The 17,288-nt window shown below is 36.6% G+C and overlaps 1 protein-coding gene across 1 annotated transcript in view; it reads left to right on the top strand.

The window, feature by feature from the left end:
* The window catches only part of LOC123747324 (uncharacterized), a 29,178-nt gene extending 12,472 nt beyond the window's left edge, over positions 1-16,706 (top strand). The window contains exons 7-8 of the mRNA XM_069319715.1: positions 308-6,615; positions 15,415-16,706. Of these exons, the coding sequence (XP_069175816.1) occupies positions 308-510 (203 nt within the window). The 3' untranslated portion in view covers positions 511-6,615; positions 15,415-16,706. The remainder of the gene's footprint in view (positions 1-307; positions 6,616-15,414) is intronic.
* The last annotated feature ends 582 nt before the right edge of the window (positions 16,707-17,288 follow it).

The following is a 17,288-nucleotide window of genomic DNA, read 5'->3' on the forward strand; positions in this document are numbered from 1 at the left end:
AGGCCTTAAATGGAAGCTAGAGATGCAGATAGCAATGTAAGGAAAGATTTCTTCAGCCTAAGGAGTCAGTAAATGAATGAGAAGTACAGTAATATATTTTTGTTTGTAACTGTTCAAGGTTGTCCATAATCAGAAGTTTTAACTTTTACAATATTTTGACTGGCTTCTATTATATTAGTTATTGTGACAAGTTAGTATAATATGCATTATTATTATTATATTATTATTATTATATTCATTATTATATATTATTATATACATTATTATATATTTTAATCTTGTTCAATTACTTTCCCTGATATTTCAGGTTGTGTGTGGGTATACCGTATTTATGAACCCAGTTACTCGCCAAAAGATCATAATTACTGTGACTACAGTCTGTACCAGTTTGCATTCTGGCTGGTTACCTCGGTCTATATTGCTGTCGGTCTGCTGACTTCCTGCATGTGCTGCCTGTCTGCAGCTACAGTTGTCATGAAGCACAATTGCATGACTGAGGCACAGGTTTGAGCTCTACAGTTGTGTTTCTATGGACGTAAGAGACAAATACGTGGCGAGTGTAATAATTGAGAACGAGTTTTATGCCACCGTTTTTTTATAATTCATGTCGAAAGAATTTTTTTGTAAATGTGATTAGTAAAACGTTTAGGTACTATTAAATTGAATTAGATTTTTTTCACCTTGCATATACAGTTCATAGATTAGCATCATGTCAGCTAAGGCAGTATAGCTCATGTTTCTTAAAGCCTTGTTTTCCATGTATATTATGGTCTTTTGTTATTAATTTACATCTCTTTATTATTAGAGATGTATATCTAGTTATTATGCTGTCCTCTGTTATACCAGCCATTTTTGTAGTGTAGCTTAAGCGCAAAAGTCCATAAAAACCTCATGAATGAATACAAGAATGGTGTGTTCATATCTGAATGTATCTAGTCATTTACTCATGCATTGTACAATTATATATATATATATATTTTATATTGTCTCTTATTTCTTTATTGATAATAGGAATAAGGTTCATTTAGCTTTAATATTTAAAATGGATTCACATCTGGTGACCTACATTTGGCTATCTTGTGCTGGCATTTGCATTTGTAAGTATGATTATTAATTACTTGGTATATCACTCAGCATCTAGCATGTCTACATCTTTCAGTGAAAGATGTAGTTTAGTAATACTACAAAGTATTACAAATTATGTAGTAATACAAACTACATTAGTAGTTTGAGTGGTAATAAATTTACAAGATGTGATCGTAACATTCCTTGCATGTTGTATATATTGTGCCAACAATAATGGTTGTAAAAGCATTATGTAGTATCTGAACACGTTATACTCTGATCACCATGCATTCTTTCCTAAAGATCAGACAGTTAACCAAAGTATCTTTTAATATATTTTTCTGAGGCATTATAAAACAGTCACATAGGAATCTGAAGTATCTCTTTAACCTTGTGGAACAAACTTGGTTTACCAGTTCCTTATCTTGAATAGTTTCTCCATTGCCAGTGCTACATTGGTAATTGGCCTCGAGTTCACTACACAGCATTGCTGAGCGATGATACAATACCCACCGATGCAACTTATTGTCATCAGCGTTCATTCTGATGCAGTTTCACTTTTGCAGCTCATAGTGTTCGCAGAATATATCTCAGCTGGAAATTTTTGTCACTTTCATAGAGTGAGTATGAATGAAATTAGAAATTGATATTGATTTAAAATATGAAGATGTTGTCAGTTATGTTTGTTGTACCATATCTAAATCTATTAAGCTGGAATGCATCATACTTGTTTTTTCCTTCTTACTGTAATAGCTTAACTAAGTGACCAAGGTATGCCTCTCTTAATTTTGAATATTGTTGGTATCCCATATTTGAAGCATATAGATTCTTCTCCAAATGTTTTCATCATTGTTTATCTAGTCTCAGATTTCCAAACTTGTATTAACTTGTAAATTATGTAATGCAGTTGGTATAAAAGTGAGCAAGGTTTTCCTTGTAAAATTAAAGGAACTAAAGAAGTTAGAAATGTAACCATTTATTTTGGTTAAATGAAATTTCGTAATCTATAGTAAAACTTAGCATATGAGAAAGAAAGATGTTACATTTCCCCGGAAATTTTCTTTGTACATGGAAAAAGAGTCATTTGATCCTCTGGTATTGAAATATCTGGGCATATGTTACAGCATCCTTCTGTTCTTAGTATGATCGTCTTGTGTCGATGCCAGCTAATATATGATCAGTTGGTGATATTCATCTCATGCAGTCAAAATATAGTGTTTATAGAAATGGACTGAAATACGGGAAGAAAAGGCCAGATTGGAAATAAAACTCTGGTCATCTACTCCTTTTGAGTCTCATTTTTCTAATGCATTAGGATGTAGCACATGTGTGAAAGTAAAAGCATGATTATTTTTGTTTTTATTTACAAAATCTGCAAACATGAATTTAAATTTACAAAAGATTTTTGTGGCAACATGCCACAAGATTGTTGTCTTCTGCAGTTCTATCGGTTACAACAAAAATTATGTGCAATTTAATTAATTAGCCTTGGGGGGGGGGCATAACTAGGTTTCCAAAATACTGTCCTTAAAGGGTTAATGTCAGTCATTACTGTTTGCTATGATTCCAGAACGTTTTTGTTCCTTGACCTTTTTCTATAACTCATTGTTATGTGATATGTTTGCAAATGAGCTGTGCTGAATTTTGTGTGTATATTTTGTAATTTTGTATGATAAAATAAATTTTCTTATACTATGGCATTTGTGATCAAATATTATTAGTAGTCAGGAATTGCTAATATAATAATGTTGTTAATGGACATTTTAGCATTATTGAAGTATTGTTATACCAGATGTAGCATCCTATTGAGTAGGAAGTGTGTTAAGACTGACACATCTTGAGGTTATCTTGAGAAACATCAATTGAATCTCTCTTTTAGACCCTCATGACCTGAGGCCAAGCTATAGAAGTGTATGCGGTATTGTGGTATTATCACAAATTATTCCAGTGCATCTGGTAAATCAGTCAGTATATGTATATTATTCAAATTGCATCTGTGATTTATGTTTCTCTGTTCCTTAAGGCACTCCTGGTTCATCAGAAGAAACATGGGTACACTTTCAGTAGTAATGTAGGCACATATAAAAAGTGAACATAGGACTCTTAACCTTCGAACCACCACAGGATTCCTTCTAAATTGCCATGCTTAAAACATACCATTTCACAGTGCATCAGTTTTTCATTCTTTTTGCAGCTAAAATATTTAATATCCTTAATATATATTGCAGTCAGCAATGAATGTAAAAATATATAAGGAAATTACAAAAGATAGAATAGATAAAATATATATTAAATCAATTTTTCTTCTTGAAAAGTTATAAATACTTACCTAATACTAATTGCCTTAAACATTTACTGAAGGAAGGTAGTGTGCTTCATTCAGCAAATACTGTATAGCACTGTGCATCTTTCTCTGTTTTAATTACATCTGCTCAGATTTGTTTAATTTAAAGATAAATACCTTTATGGTTTTTAAGAACAAATAGAACTGGAAAATACCATTTAAGTGTATATATATATAAAGAGAGTATACATTTCTGGGCCAAAAGTAGACACATGCAAACCATGTTTTAGACAAATAAACACCTTGAATGGTGAAGGTAAGGTAATTATCAGGAGAAAGCACTTGGAAGGGATATGTGAATTAGGATCAAGGATAGGATAAAGAAAAGGAATAGTGCCCAACCACTTGAACGGTCAGGGATTGAACGCCGACCTGCAAGAAGTAAGACTGTCGTTCTATCTTCTGGTCCACTTAGTCACCATTCCTTTCCTTCATCCAGTACACAGAAATACACAGCTTTATAACACTGGAATATAAATATAGATAATATTGCCAGTATTTCACTTCGTTCCATTTTCTCATTCATAGCTTTTATGTTTTTTGTTTAGCATACTTTATGTAGATAGAAAATTGTGCTAACTTATTCTTTCATTATATAAGCGTTTGATATGTTGCTCTTGTTAAAACAGGTTTTATAACTGTACAGTAGAAGTCTGACATTGATCCTAGAAACAAATCCTTCCTCAGTTGTTATTTTCTTGGAAAGAATGACACATGAAGCATTAAATCAGCGCTGTCCTAGAGTTGAGTAAATGGTTTTTCTGGGTAATCTGTATGCAATATGACAAAACATATAACACAGTTTCCATGCATAAAATCCCAGACCAAGATATTTCTCTTTAAAAAAGAGCTTTACTGTTCTTCCATTTACTAAATCATATTGATAGTTGGACTCTGCATTGCCTGCCAACAGAAATGTGACATTCAGTCGAAGCTCTGTATTTGTCAGCGCCTATATTCATCACAGTCGATACTCGTTTTTTTATGACAAAAAATGCTTCTATATTCATCAGCATTTTCCATGTTCGTCACCATCCCTACTGCTTATATTAAGGAAATGCAGAATATGGTCGAAAAGTTGCACCCAAACATTGACATAGTAAATTAAAACAAATGCATTCAGTGATAATGTGATTGGCAACTTCAGGAAAGTTTAAAAAACAGACATACAGACAATAATGGACAAGTTCTTTGCCAAATCGAGTCCTACTGAATCATCGGTAAAGGGAATAAAATTACAACTATCACCAGAAGTGGAGTTAACTGATGTTTCAGTGAAAGATGACTTCCTTTCTAAAGAATAATTCCTTTCCTCCTGTTCATCATCTACTATCATCTCTCCTTAGTTGAGTAAAGGCAAAGTACATATGACCAAATTTTAGATTTCTAAGGTTTCTGATCTGTTAAAATATTATTTACTGATATGCAATAAAAAGACAATTAAGATTTAAAATGAATAAGAAGCTTAAAATTTGTTATCTCTATAATATTTTATATACGGTATAATGAGATTACATGTACCAGCAACTAATCTTAACACACACACTGCATCCATCACTGGAGACTGCAAGCTAACAAGGTGTACTGTACTGATAAGTGTCATCCAGTCGGACAGACATAAAGCAATGACAAAGCTTTACTTTTTAATTTATGTACTGTAATTAAAAAGGTACTGTATAATGATGTTTATGCAGGGTTTGAGTGTTTGTATGAGCACAACCTCGGGTGATTGCATAGATTTAATATGTAATTAACTAATATCTGATCTTAGCCCAGGTACCTCTTTTATCTGATTATTGTATACACATAGTATAGAGAATAACATATTGTTCACAATGGTAAAAGTTAGTGTTTATGGACACTTGTAACCAATCCTTCATTTATTTTGATTATCAAAATTATTTTGTCCCTTTTAGATATAGTCTCCATATGCTGCTTTGTTTTGAATGTGTAAAGGTGCACATAAGAAGGTTGGATATTAAGGTTAACTAACAAAAAGGGTTATGGTATAGATTCGGTGCATATTTTTAAAACTAGCTAGATAATGTCAATCTCTAAGCATATTTTTAACTTGGGGACTCTTGGTGTTCATTTAAAACCTCTTGGAGGGAAGAGGACAACTTGAGTGTGTAAGTTGATGGTGTTTCTTAGTGCACGCACGGTCTAATGTGAGGTTCATGGCCACTCTTATAGTCCCTAGAGTTACATAATGTAAACACCGTGTAGCATGTATCAAGCGTTGTAAGTCATTATTGCTCTCAAGCTTTTTTCCCTCTGTAAGTGTTGCCTTAATCCATCACTGGTAATGATGACAAACTCTGCCTTCTACATCAAAAAACATTTCAAACTTTTAAACTTTTTTATCTTGTAGAATTAGAGCAAGCGACTAGCCACAGGATATGCTTATGCCCTGTCTCTATTTATAAAATATAACTGTAATAGTCTTAGGACTAGTGATGCTGGAAACAATTCTTATGAATTGTGAGTGATCAACTTATGATTATCTCTGGATTTATAGGTAAAGTCTTTTATAATTTTCTTTGTCTTGTTCCCATACCTGGGTGGCTTAGGAATGTTCACAAACTATTTGACCTGCACAATGTTTTCATTTGAATGTCATGGGTACATGTATATAGCTGCACTTGATGCTTTGAGCATGAAGTCATGCAATTAAAAAAGAATTGAATCTCACATAACTCAATTATATAGAAACTGTGCATCATGCATCTATAGTCTGTCAATCATCTCTAAAATGGTTAATAACATTTTGCATTTGTTATTGATTGGGTCTTTGAAATCCTTAATGTAATGATTATTTTGAGAATGAAGTATATAATATATACATTGAAAGAATAATTATTTCAACATCAGTTGCCTACTGTAAACAAAAGGATTTAACACAATTAATCTTTTTGAATAAACAGTTGCTGTACTTGTTGGAGCATCTTTACTGTTTTAAGATTAATTAGTCAACTTTAATTCTAATTTTTTTTTACATTATCTGGAAATTCTTAATTTTTTTTATCTTTATTATAGTATAGAAATATAAAGTGACTGTACAGTTGTTGAGCAGATAGTACTTGGTGCATTTCAGAAAACCTAAGCCAATCCAAAAAAAAAAAAAAAATGGAAGCTGTAAACAATGTGAGATGCAGTGTTGCTAGCAGAGGTGCATCAGGACATGTATATGAACCTTCATTGTTCAGGTAAGCTTTATTATATCAAATACACTTCTATGGTTATGATAAAATCAAATTATTAGATGATATTTTTATTATTATATAGAACAATTTATTTTCTTCTGCCTCTTTTCCTTTTGTATTTTTTCTATCCAACCTCTTTATGATGATTTTTATCATCATCGTGCATAATAGTGCACTTTCAATCTAATTTATCAACCAATATATTATCTAAAGTTTTCTCAAATCCAAACAATACCTTTTTATAAAAAAATTGTAATGGGTAATGTTTTATATTTTTAGTACAGTATTTAGCTCTAGTAAACCACAGCTACTCCTCCATGGTTTAATATCCATGGTTTGTTAGGGTCTTCAGTTGCACATTTCAAGCTTCTGTCATCTTGCTGTATGCGGTGTTTAGCGTGGTCAGCTCCTCAGGCTTGATTTTTGTCTTTCTGTGCTGGTTTCTGAATTTGGCATCTTTCTGTGACTCCACCTCTTTCAGCAGGTTGCCCCAGTGACCTTCCTCACTGGTTTGAAATTCTTCCACACATTCCATGTGTGGAGTTTCTGCCTGTGGTCTACTAACATCTTTTTGGTGCACAGGTTGCTGAGTTCTTGTTCTCCCAACTGCATCTTTCATCGCAGTGGCAGTATGGAGTGTCCTGGCGCTCTTTTTGTCTCTCCTTGTCCTTTATCTTCTGTTTTGTTTTTGTGCAGTTTTTCACCTGCAGCCTGCACATTCTCCCCCTAACCCTTCTCAGTCTCTGGAGTAGGTGTTGGTTTCTCTTTTTGTCTCCTCAGTTCTTGGTCACCCTTTCAGTCCATGACTCTGACTCCTTTCATATAGATAACCTTATGCATATGTCTTTCTACTATCATATCAGCATCTTTAATAGTATTTAATTCTCCTAAATTATATTGTACTTATATTGAAGTACTGTATAGTCACACTAGTTTAGTATTTTCTATGACAATTACTTGCTATGATGCATTTCCTGGATTCACCTCAGTATTTTGATAATTACCCACTTAATATATTCCCAGGGAACATAAATAATTTTTCATGTTGTATTCATACGAAGTGTCAAATTACATTTGATCCTTTTTTTATGGCAAGATGATCAAAAGTAATCTACTTTATTATGATATTATGTTCAGTGGGCTTTCAACATAAAAGAATAGCTTGCCCATTTATTAGATTAAGTAACAATAAGCTTATCTTAAAAAATACAGCATCATGTTACCTGAGCTTGTAGTGACAACAATCATGTAAGGTGTTTGTGGTGTATTATAAAGAGCTAGATGTAATGTTGCTCTGTTAACATTATTATTGTAAGTGCAACTACAGTAGCAATGGTTGCTTCTCAGGCATGATACTTTTGAGTTACTTAATATCCCACAGTTGAAACAGTTACTGTTCCTCATCAAGTATGTGCTCAAATACTGCAATTTTGGTTTAAGAAAGTGCTATTAATAGAATGTGATTATAAAGACTTGTATTTATTTTACTTCTATTTCAAAAAGTAACAATTATAAATACAAGTAATGTACTGTGATGTACAGTAATGCCACAATATTGCCCAATTTGGCTAATAGATACTGTATTCTCTTACAAACCTACACCTGGTGAGGGATAAACTGAAGTGTGGATAACACTAATGTGTTTAATATAAAAATTTCAAACAATTAAGAACTACTAAACCCTTGACAATTAAAATTATTTGTTAACATTTTATATGGTAGCATACAGCATGTCTTTCCTTATTTAAATTACATTACAATTCAGTACTTATAATTATACTTATAAAGCAAGCAAATATAAATTACCAAGCTGTTATGTTTTGTTTTGTACATTTGTTAAATTTGTGGGAAAGATTATGTGCTTTCCAGGGTTTAAATAATAATGATGGTATTTTACTACCACTTTTGCATTTAAAACTGATAATGTTTGACTAAATCTTGTGTATCCAATACAGTACAGTATATCTGTCAGAGCCAACCACTCGGTGGCTAATGTATGCAATACAGTATCTTGTTCTTCCCCGGACAGGATCAGCACATCACGGTATTGTCAATGTTTACTCCACCTCATCACAGGAATCTTTTCAAATGTCCCCTCCAGGTGTGGAAAGGGAGGCATTTGAGATTATTATATCAGCCCCAAAATTATCCCCAGAACACTCATTTGTCTAAACTCAGAAACCTCTCCACAGTTACTCAAAAGAGAGCCCATTTGGGCACCATCATATGTCAGTACTCAACATTCTTACATTTAGCCTTGCTCTTTACCCTAGCCATATGCTTGGTGTTGCAAAGAATACAATTCAGTTAAGTAACTCATTCTTCCTTAAAGTTATGTTTCATGTACAAGGGACTTTTACTTTTAGTGTATGCTCCCATGTCATGGTGTTAAAAGTTGCTAGCATTTTTATGGTTATTTGGTTCTTGCTTACATTGTGGTCATTCTCCTCTTCAGTTTCTCTACTACTTTTGCAGTACCGACGCTGTTTTGAATTAGCTTGGGGAGCTACTGAGGGGGTTCTTCTGGAAGTCAAACATTGAATGTAACAAGTGCCCTTTTCTGGGAGGGCTCCCTTAGGTGACTTCCCAAAGATACCCGCTTGAATAGCTCCAATCTAAAAGCACCCACAAGGCTCTTATTAGTCACCTACTGGGCACCAGGACCAGAATCTCGTCCCATCAATAGACACAAAGGGGTCTGGAGATACAAGATCAACCCAGGCTGAAAGGATAAACACTAGAAAGATAGAGCATCTCAAAACAAGCAACTGCATGGAAAAATTGGTAACCCTGACATAAACTATATACAGACTCATTGTTCAGATCCAGCTGCTAGTTAGCAACACTGACCTGCCACCAGATGGCAGCCCTGGCAACTCTTGGCCTCAGTTGGCTGTTTGTCATTTGTCACGCAGCTGGTGTTCTAGTGAGACAAGTTCCTAAGTGCCCTGCTGCCCTTCCTGGCTATATATTTCAGCAAAGTATTGGCAATACTTTTGGAATTTTTTTTTTTTTTTTTTCCTGCAGGAGCCTATGTGTGCATGTGTGTGTGTGTGTGTTCTCTTTCTGCTTCATGGGTTGTGCTTCTAGCTAGAGTGCTGTGTAAGTCTCGAGTCTCATTCACCTCAGCAGCATGTGTTTAGTGGTAACCTTTTTTGGTTGCTACTAGCATTGCCTTTAGTTTTGGTCAGGGTTTTTCTTCCCTGAGGAGGTTATGGAGTGGGTTTGTGGTTTGATGAATGATTCTTCTAATGGTCTTTCTGGGCTGAATAGAATTGTCTCCATTGTCATCCATTCCTCTACTGTCACCTAATCATGAATGGTGGTAGATGTCAACTGTCTCTTGTTGAGGCTTACCTTGTCCTAGGAAGAGTAGGATATTGCTTAATGGGGCAATTGAGTAACGGCTCAGAGAGGAGCGTTTCATCTAGAAAATAGCTAAACTAAATGAATAAAGTAAATATTGTACTGGAGATGTTGTTTATTCAGTTACAGTATTGTACATAAAGTGGAAAATTGGCAAAGCATATATAGTATGTGAGGTGAATGGTGGTTGATATTTACAAAGGTTTGTGTAGAATAGAGGGATAATGTTAAGGCCTATATTTTAGAAGCATTTCAATATACGGTTCTGTAATGTGGAAAACCTTTCAAATGTGATCTTTAGGAGAGGCAGGGAAGCTACCCATTCTTACCTTGTGTGAATTTGAGGGTTGTGCATTGTCTGTGCCATGTGGGAATGCTCATTCCTTCTGCCTCCACTATGCTGCCTGCTGGGTTAGTGACATCTTTATTCCTAAGACTTGTGGGACTTGTTCTCCATTTATTACTCTTCTTGAGAACCCTCCTACTGAGATTCAGGGTTTTCAGGCAGTGACCGTTTTGCACTTGAGGTTCTCCCTGATGCAGCAGTCTAGGTTGTTTGCTCAGTTGCTCACTCTTGATCTTTCGGGACTCGGATTTGGCGGTGTTGGTTAATTCAACAGTGGTTCCGTCCACACACCTCTTCCTTCCCCGTCAGGCTTGGTTCACCCTTTTCCCGATCCTGCCTGCCTGCTTCCTGCCCCCAAAGCATCTGAGGGTTTCGAGGGTGGGGCAAGGTTTAGTTTAAGATGTGGCTTGGGTGATTCCCGGGGTTGCCTCCTTCAAATTTGGCCACGGAGGTAGTTGAATCTACTGATCCCACTAAGGCTTTGCGGTCCTTCCAGTTGGCTCTTCCCTTTGAAGGCTTTCCCCTGTACTGTGCTTCTCTATGCTGGGCAGTGGGCCTGTATGTTGGCTCTGCTCTGGAGCCCTCTTCTGCAGTTCCTGTGCCCTTGGGTTCCATTTGACCCTTTATGGGCCTGGTGCCTTCTGCAGAGGGGTATTCTGTTACAGGAAGAGGGGTTTTCTTACCCCTCCCCTTCCTTGTATGAGTTTCATTTGGGCACAGGTCCCCCCCCCCATGGTTTGTTTCTGGTTTCCTTTGGGTTTCTTGGTTTTGTCCTGGAGGTTTCCAACCTCCCAGGTTCCTCCAGCAGTGGTTCAGGAGGCCCTTGGTGTGCACCTCCTGCACGACCCAGAGTTCACATCAGTGATGGATCCGTTCTCTTTTGAGTTCAGGTCTTCCCCCTATTGAATGTGTTATGAGGTTCCGGAGTCATCCTGGCTGGCAGCCTGTCCTCTCTTCTCTAGCATCTTGGCATGGCTTCTGTCATACCCGTTTGCTTGAGTGGTGTGAAGTGTCTACCACATTGCAGTTTTTTTTTTTGGTGGGGGACTCTTCTTTGGAGCCTCTCAATTCCTGCCTATTTGCCCCTGTTCTCCTTACTCTCACCTGGGATGTAGGCAACTGCATGCTCAAATTCCTCGGCTGTCGGCTGCTCTGGTTGCAGATGACCATTGTGCCTGCTCGCACTTGGGTTCTGTCATGCTTTTCTTGAGCTTCATTGAGCTGCATTCTGATTGGCTTGGTGAGGGTGTTGGTGTGCGCGGTGAGGCTCCTTTTTCGGGGGTCTTGGGTTCTGCAACAGTGGCAGGCATTGTCGGCACTCCTCAAGCTACATGCTCCGATCCTCCAGGAGGCGGTGGCCACGTTTTTTGCCTCCCTTCTTGCATGTTGACAGGCCATGCTGGCCCATTCTGTGAACTTGGCTTGGCCATTGCCCTCCTCTCTTTCTCTTCCTTTTCGGCCCTCCTGTTCCCGAAGGATATTGTTACTCGATTTCTTTCCTCGGTGGCCACTGCTTTGGATTTCCTGTTAAACAAAAATTCATTTTCTTAGGTCCTTTGCAATATTATCAAGTCTAGTCAGCCTGCAATCTGTCCTCTTGTCCATGATGATTGCAAGTATGCCACTCATGGGCAGATATGTTGTGGGCCAATATTTGGGTGCAGGGGTTTTGGCGGCCAAACAGGGTCTTTCCTTCTCTGTGGGTAGGTAGCTTCAGAGAGTCACAAGGGGCTTCCCCCAAAAAACCAGCATTGAATGTAATGAAATGCCACTTTCTGGGTGTGCCCCAGTGGCTCCCTGACACCCTCCCTCTATCAGGAAGTCTGGGGTGTGATAGAACTGAGGGCGGAGCAGCTGGCTAACCTGGGCTGCCTCCCTCCTCCCCCATACAAGGAGGGGAGGTGGTGCGAATGAGCTTGTGTTAGTTTCGTGAATTTTCAATCATTTGTTTACATTGTTGGAGGGAAGGGAGAGTGATTTTGGCTGTTTGGAGGCTGCCGTTTTCTTTCTAATCAGCAATAGTCTTTTTTGGCTCACTGTTTTTTTGGGTGCCTTCCCTGGTGGGTGGCAGACATAAATAGATTCATAGAAATTTTATCATAAGTGCCACTGCTCCATACACCTCACTGGGCTCCATACACCTCACTGGAGGGGAGCCAGGTTCTGGTTCGTGGTCCCTGGTACACCTAAAAGAACTCTGCAACTGATGGCACCCAGTAGTTTGGCACTATATCAGCTTCAGGAAGCCACCAGGGCTCACCCAGTAAGTGGTGTTTCATTGCATTCAATGCTGGGTTTTTGTATATTTAAAAGAGCACATTTTATAAACACTTGCACATTTACAAAGACAAGACTTTACCTGTAGACAAGAGACAAAGACAAGACTTTATGTGATTAACAGCATTATGAAGAAGATGAAACTGAAGTAATCAACTATGTAGTTAGAGGAAATTGCCTTCCTTAATATTATTCCTTGTATATTTCTTCTGTGATTAATGTAAATTTGTAGTTTGTCAGAAAGCATACCATTCTCCTAGCTGTATTTTTGTCTTTCTTTCCTCTTGTGAATATGTGCTTTTGCTCATTAAATGTATAAAATGCTTGTTGTCTTTATGCTAAGTATGCCTGCATATATCTTTGTAAGTTACCATTGCATGTGAAAGGGGCACTTTTGGGTCTTGAAACTCCATACAGTATTTTGAATTTGTGAAATACTATAGTTGTCTTTCTGTTGTACTTTTTATCCTGCAATTCTTTACCTTTTAAAATAGTTTTTATATTGTGGATGCAGCTCACTTTTTTCTAGAAGCATAGGTTTTCTGAGGCTATGTTTGTTTTACTGAGATAGATTTATTTTTGTAAAATGTTTATCTTAACATTATTTTGAAGCAAACATTGTATTTGAAAGAAAATATCTTTTCTGTCTGACTTAGGAATTATTGAAGGTGTAATGCACAAAATGATTGTTTACACAAAACATATGGAACAAAATTGTGGTAAAAGCAGTAATCTCATTCTGTTAGCTGAATGAAAGGTTGTGCATCTGTCTTAAATTGGTACTCTGCATGTTGTATGACTCGTCTACATTAAATATTAACATTTTCAAATAAATACTCTTCAAAAATGAAGAATAATGATTTAAAATTAGATATGTTTGGTTTCTAAATATTGTGTATTCCTGTTTGCACCACAGGAGAATGTGCCATAAAGAAGTAATTACTGTACCATACTGTGTGAAAGTTTCAACTGATGTTGAACATTTGCATTTAATATATTTTGACAATGTAAGCATTCCATGCCATAGAATGGTTTCATATTGCATTTAAAAAGTTATAATTTTTTCAGATTATTAAACAAAATTTCATTATTGTTGCAAGAGTCAAGCACTTGTGATTTAAGCAGACAGACTTGTTGCAAACCTTATCCCAAAATGTATTTAATGTACATGGCTGCTTGAGCCATGTCTGTAATAAATATTAGTTGATTGCCTATATTTGAAGCTTCCCATCTTTCCAGTATTTGAAAGGGTGCACTTGGGGCCCATGTCTGTGATTTAAGTGTTTGGGAACTTACCTTTGTTGCAGCAAATTTGTTTACAAAGTTGTGCTATAGTTGAAGTATATTCGATTATAACCGAGTGAGAATATGCCATAAGGTTGTGTCTACTATGGTTGATTTACAGTATTTCATTTTTACAGAGTAATTCTTAATATGAAAATTCTCTAATTCTTAATATGAAACGTAGCAGAAATTGTAACTAAACCCGTTTTTTAGCCAAATGTTTGAACAAGTGTTAGTACTGGCCAGTTTACATTATTTGTGTTGCATTGAAATATATAGTAGAGTGTCGAAAATCTGAAATGGTTCAGGAATAACTGAAATACTCATTGTAATGTATCTTTAGGTACTGTACATACATTACCCTACTTTCCACTTTCATGGAGTGGGAAGCATCAGTTCACAGAGAAAGGGAATAATATAAAGTTATTGTAATTAAAAAAAATATTGCTTGTCAATTTCATTAAATCACTCACCTGCTATAATATATAGCATCACAGATAAACGAGCACCAACACACTTCAGTTATTGTCCACATCAGCTCAGCATTGCTTCATAGGACTGGGTATAGGGTGCTCCTCAAGAATTATTATATGCAGTAAAAATATATTACTGCATTCAGTGTTTACTGAATTTGTTAGGTGGAATTGTTTCCACCTATTTTTGTTCCTTACTGATATTCTACACATTTCTCACACTGTCCTCACTTCCTCACACACTCACTATGTTTATCCATCTTTTTCCTAGTCTTCCACTCCTATTCACAACTTCAAATGGAACCTTTTAACCAATCCACCATCACCCATTTGTTCAGCTTTCTCACACCGTCTCAGGTGATCTTTTTGGAGCTCCAGAATGCATATTGGCACGTCCCTATACAGCCAAGATTCAGGGATTGATTACGTTTTGTGGCAAGGTGAAGAATGAATTGTTTGGCTTCCTTAGAGGTCCTTTGGTTATTGATGCATGGTTGGTTTAGCCTGGGCTGCATCATGTGCCGTGTCCAGTAATGGTACTTCCCCACTACATTCCTGCCACCGCTTCTGCTTCCATTGGATGCTTTGTGAATTGATCCTGTTTCCTGGGTTTCATATTCCACGGCTTATGGTTCTCAGGTCATCTGCAGTGTTATTAAATCTAACCTGCCTGCAGTCTACCCTCATACCCATGAGGGTAGACTTGGTCTCACAGCTGTGTTTACTAATACTGTATGTCCTGGGCTGATATTTGGGCGTGGGGGTTTTGGTGGTCTAACAGGGTTCTGGCATCCAAGTATTTTGTGAATATTCCTGGTCCTCTGTGCCCTTATATGGCCTTGGGTTCTCTCTCTCATCCGGGAGTCTCTTCTTCGTCCTGACTTCTGCGGTTCTCAGTCCTCCCTGGTAAGTTCCCATGTATTCTTCCTTCTCCATCGGTAGTTAGCTTCAGAGAGCCACGAGGAGCTTACCCCCCTGAAAACCAGCATTGAATGTAATGAAACACCAATTTCTATACGAGCCCCAGTGGCTTTCTGATTCCCTCATCCCTTTCAGGTCGTCGCATAGGTCTTGAATGTACATCTGCTCCAGAATTGATAGCCAAGACCCCTGGAGATGGTGTGCCCTTTCCCTCCCTCTCCCAAATGAGTGAAGGAGGTGGGGTGGATGAGCTCATGCTAGGTGTAAGAGATTTGATTGTTTACATAGTTGAAGTCCATTTGGTGGGTTGTGAGACTCTGACCTCTTCTGAACCCAACAGTGGTTTGTTTTGACTCATTGACTTTCTGGATACCTTTCCTGGTGAGGTAATGAAATGTCACTGCTTCCTGCGCCTCTGTGAGGGGACCAGGTTCTGGTTCCAGTGCTCGATAGGCCTAAAAACTCCACAGATGCATGACTTAGTGATGAGAGCCATTTCAGTGTATATCCACAGGGAGCCACTACGTCTATATGAAACCACATATACACAAACAACTGATGAGTCTCATTATAAAATATAGAAAATATAAGAAATACAAAGATTATAGTACAGCAGTAATAAATATGTAAAAAGTGAGCTTGCAGAATGAGGAACCAAGTAGTAGTAGACACAGTTATCCTACCTTTCCTGTCTTACATCCACACAAATCAACCAACTCTCACAGATAGGCAGTTTAACATTAATGAAAAAATACTGTACAGTACAGATTTCAAAATTAAGTTTTTCGATGCTCTACTGTAAAATAAATGGTTCAGATTTATTTATCTTCAGTTTTACAAACCTCATAAAATTGTATTTGAAAATACATCATATTTCTTTGGGTAATACCTGAATCTATTTATGTAATATTCTCATGAATTTGTTTGAAGAGATGTATCATTTAATCATCTTTGATATATACAATTGCATGTAGATCTCGTTATGCAAGGTCTGGACTTTCTACGGGTAACGGGTATAACCCTAAAGCCATATGTAAATCCACGGATGCACTGAAATCTATTTAAGCACAAATTAGTATACAGTACTTCATTAAGCTTGACAGTGCTGTTAATATCTTTCTATATTTTTAGTAGGAAATACTGCATCTTCATGTAGTATATGGGGAGCTGAAATAGAGCTAAGTTCTATTACCTTACATTAACAGGGAGTGCATCTACTAGTTATAAGTTCCAATGTTCAATCATCACTGTATAGTCAATCACAGTCAACTATTGTACAATATCCTAGGGAACTTAACTATAGCAGCTTAGTCAATGGAGGTTATATCTCATTGCAGTTATATTTTGAGATTTCTAGATCAACCTACTTATACAGTACAGTATTGTGACATGTAGATTTTTTATCCTTATTAAAGCTGTTGTAACAATTGTCTTTTATTTATCTGTGCGAGTGTATAAAGAAAATATATTGTACATTATTCCTAAATATAAAATATAGATGGCTTTAACCACTACAACAGCATTATATAGCCATTCTGGCTCAATGCTTTCTCTTAATAATTACTTATACAGTACAGGTATACTTTCTTCAGCCAGTAGAATATTGTTGTAAGGGGGAAAACACTTTAGTTTCAGTTATTAATATAAATACAGTATTTATTGCAGGCAATGATTCACAATAATGTGGCTGAAGTATGTTGACCAGGCACAGTCGTTGTCCCTTCACTTTCTAGTGTGTGGTCTGGTCAATAAATATTTATTATTTTACCAATGACTTTACACAGTGCTAGTTGTTGAAACTAGAAAGATATGTAAGTGGTATTTATAATTGAAATTTAAAGAATAGAAAGATGGACTGGTGTGAAATGTATACTGTATTGGGATGCTGCCATACTTGCCAAAACCATGCAATACATGGATGTGTAACAAATAAATTTACTAACATATTTTTGGCACATCTGCATATATACAACTACCCAAGACTATAGAAAGGATTTCACCTTGGAATA

Source organism: Procambarus clarkii, chromosome 94, assembly GCF_040958095.1.
Source record: "Procambarus clarkii isolate CNS0578487 chromosome 94, FALCON_Pclarkii_2.0, whole genome shotgun sequence".
NCBI lineage: Eukaryota > Metazoa > Arthropoda > Malacostraca > Decapoda > Cambaridae > Procambarus > Procambarus clarkii.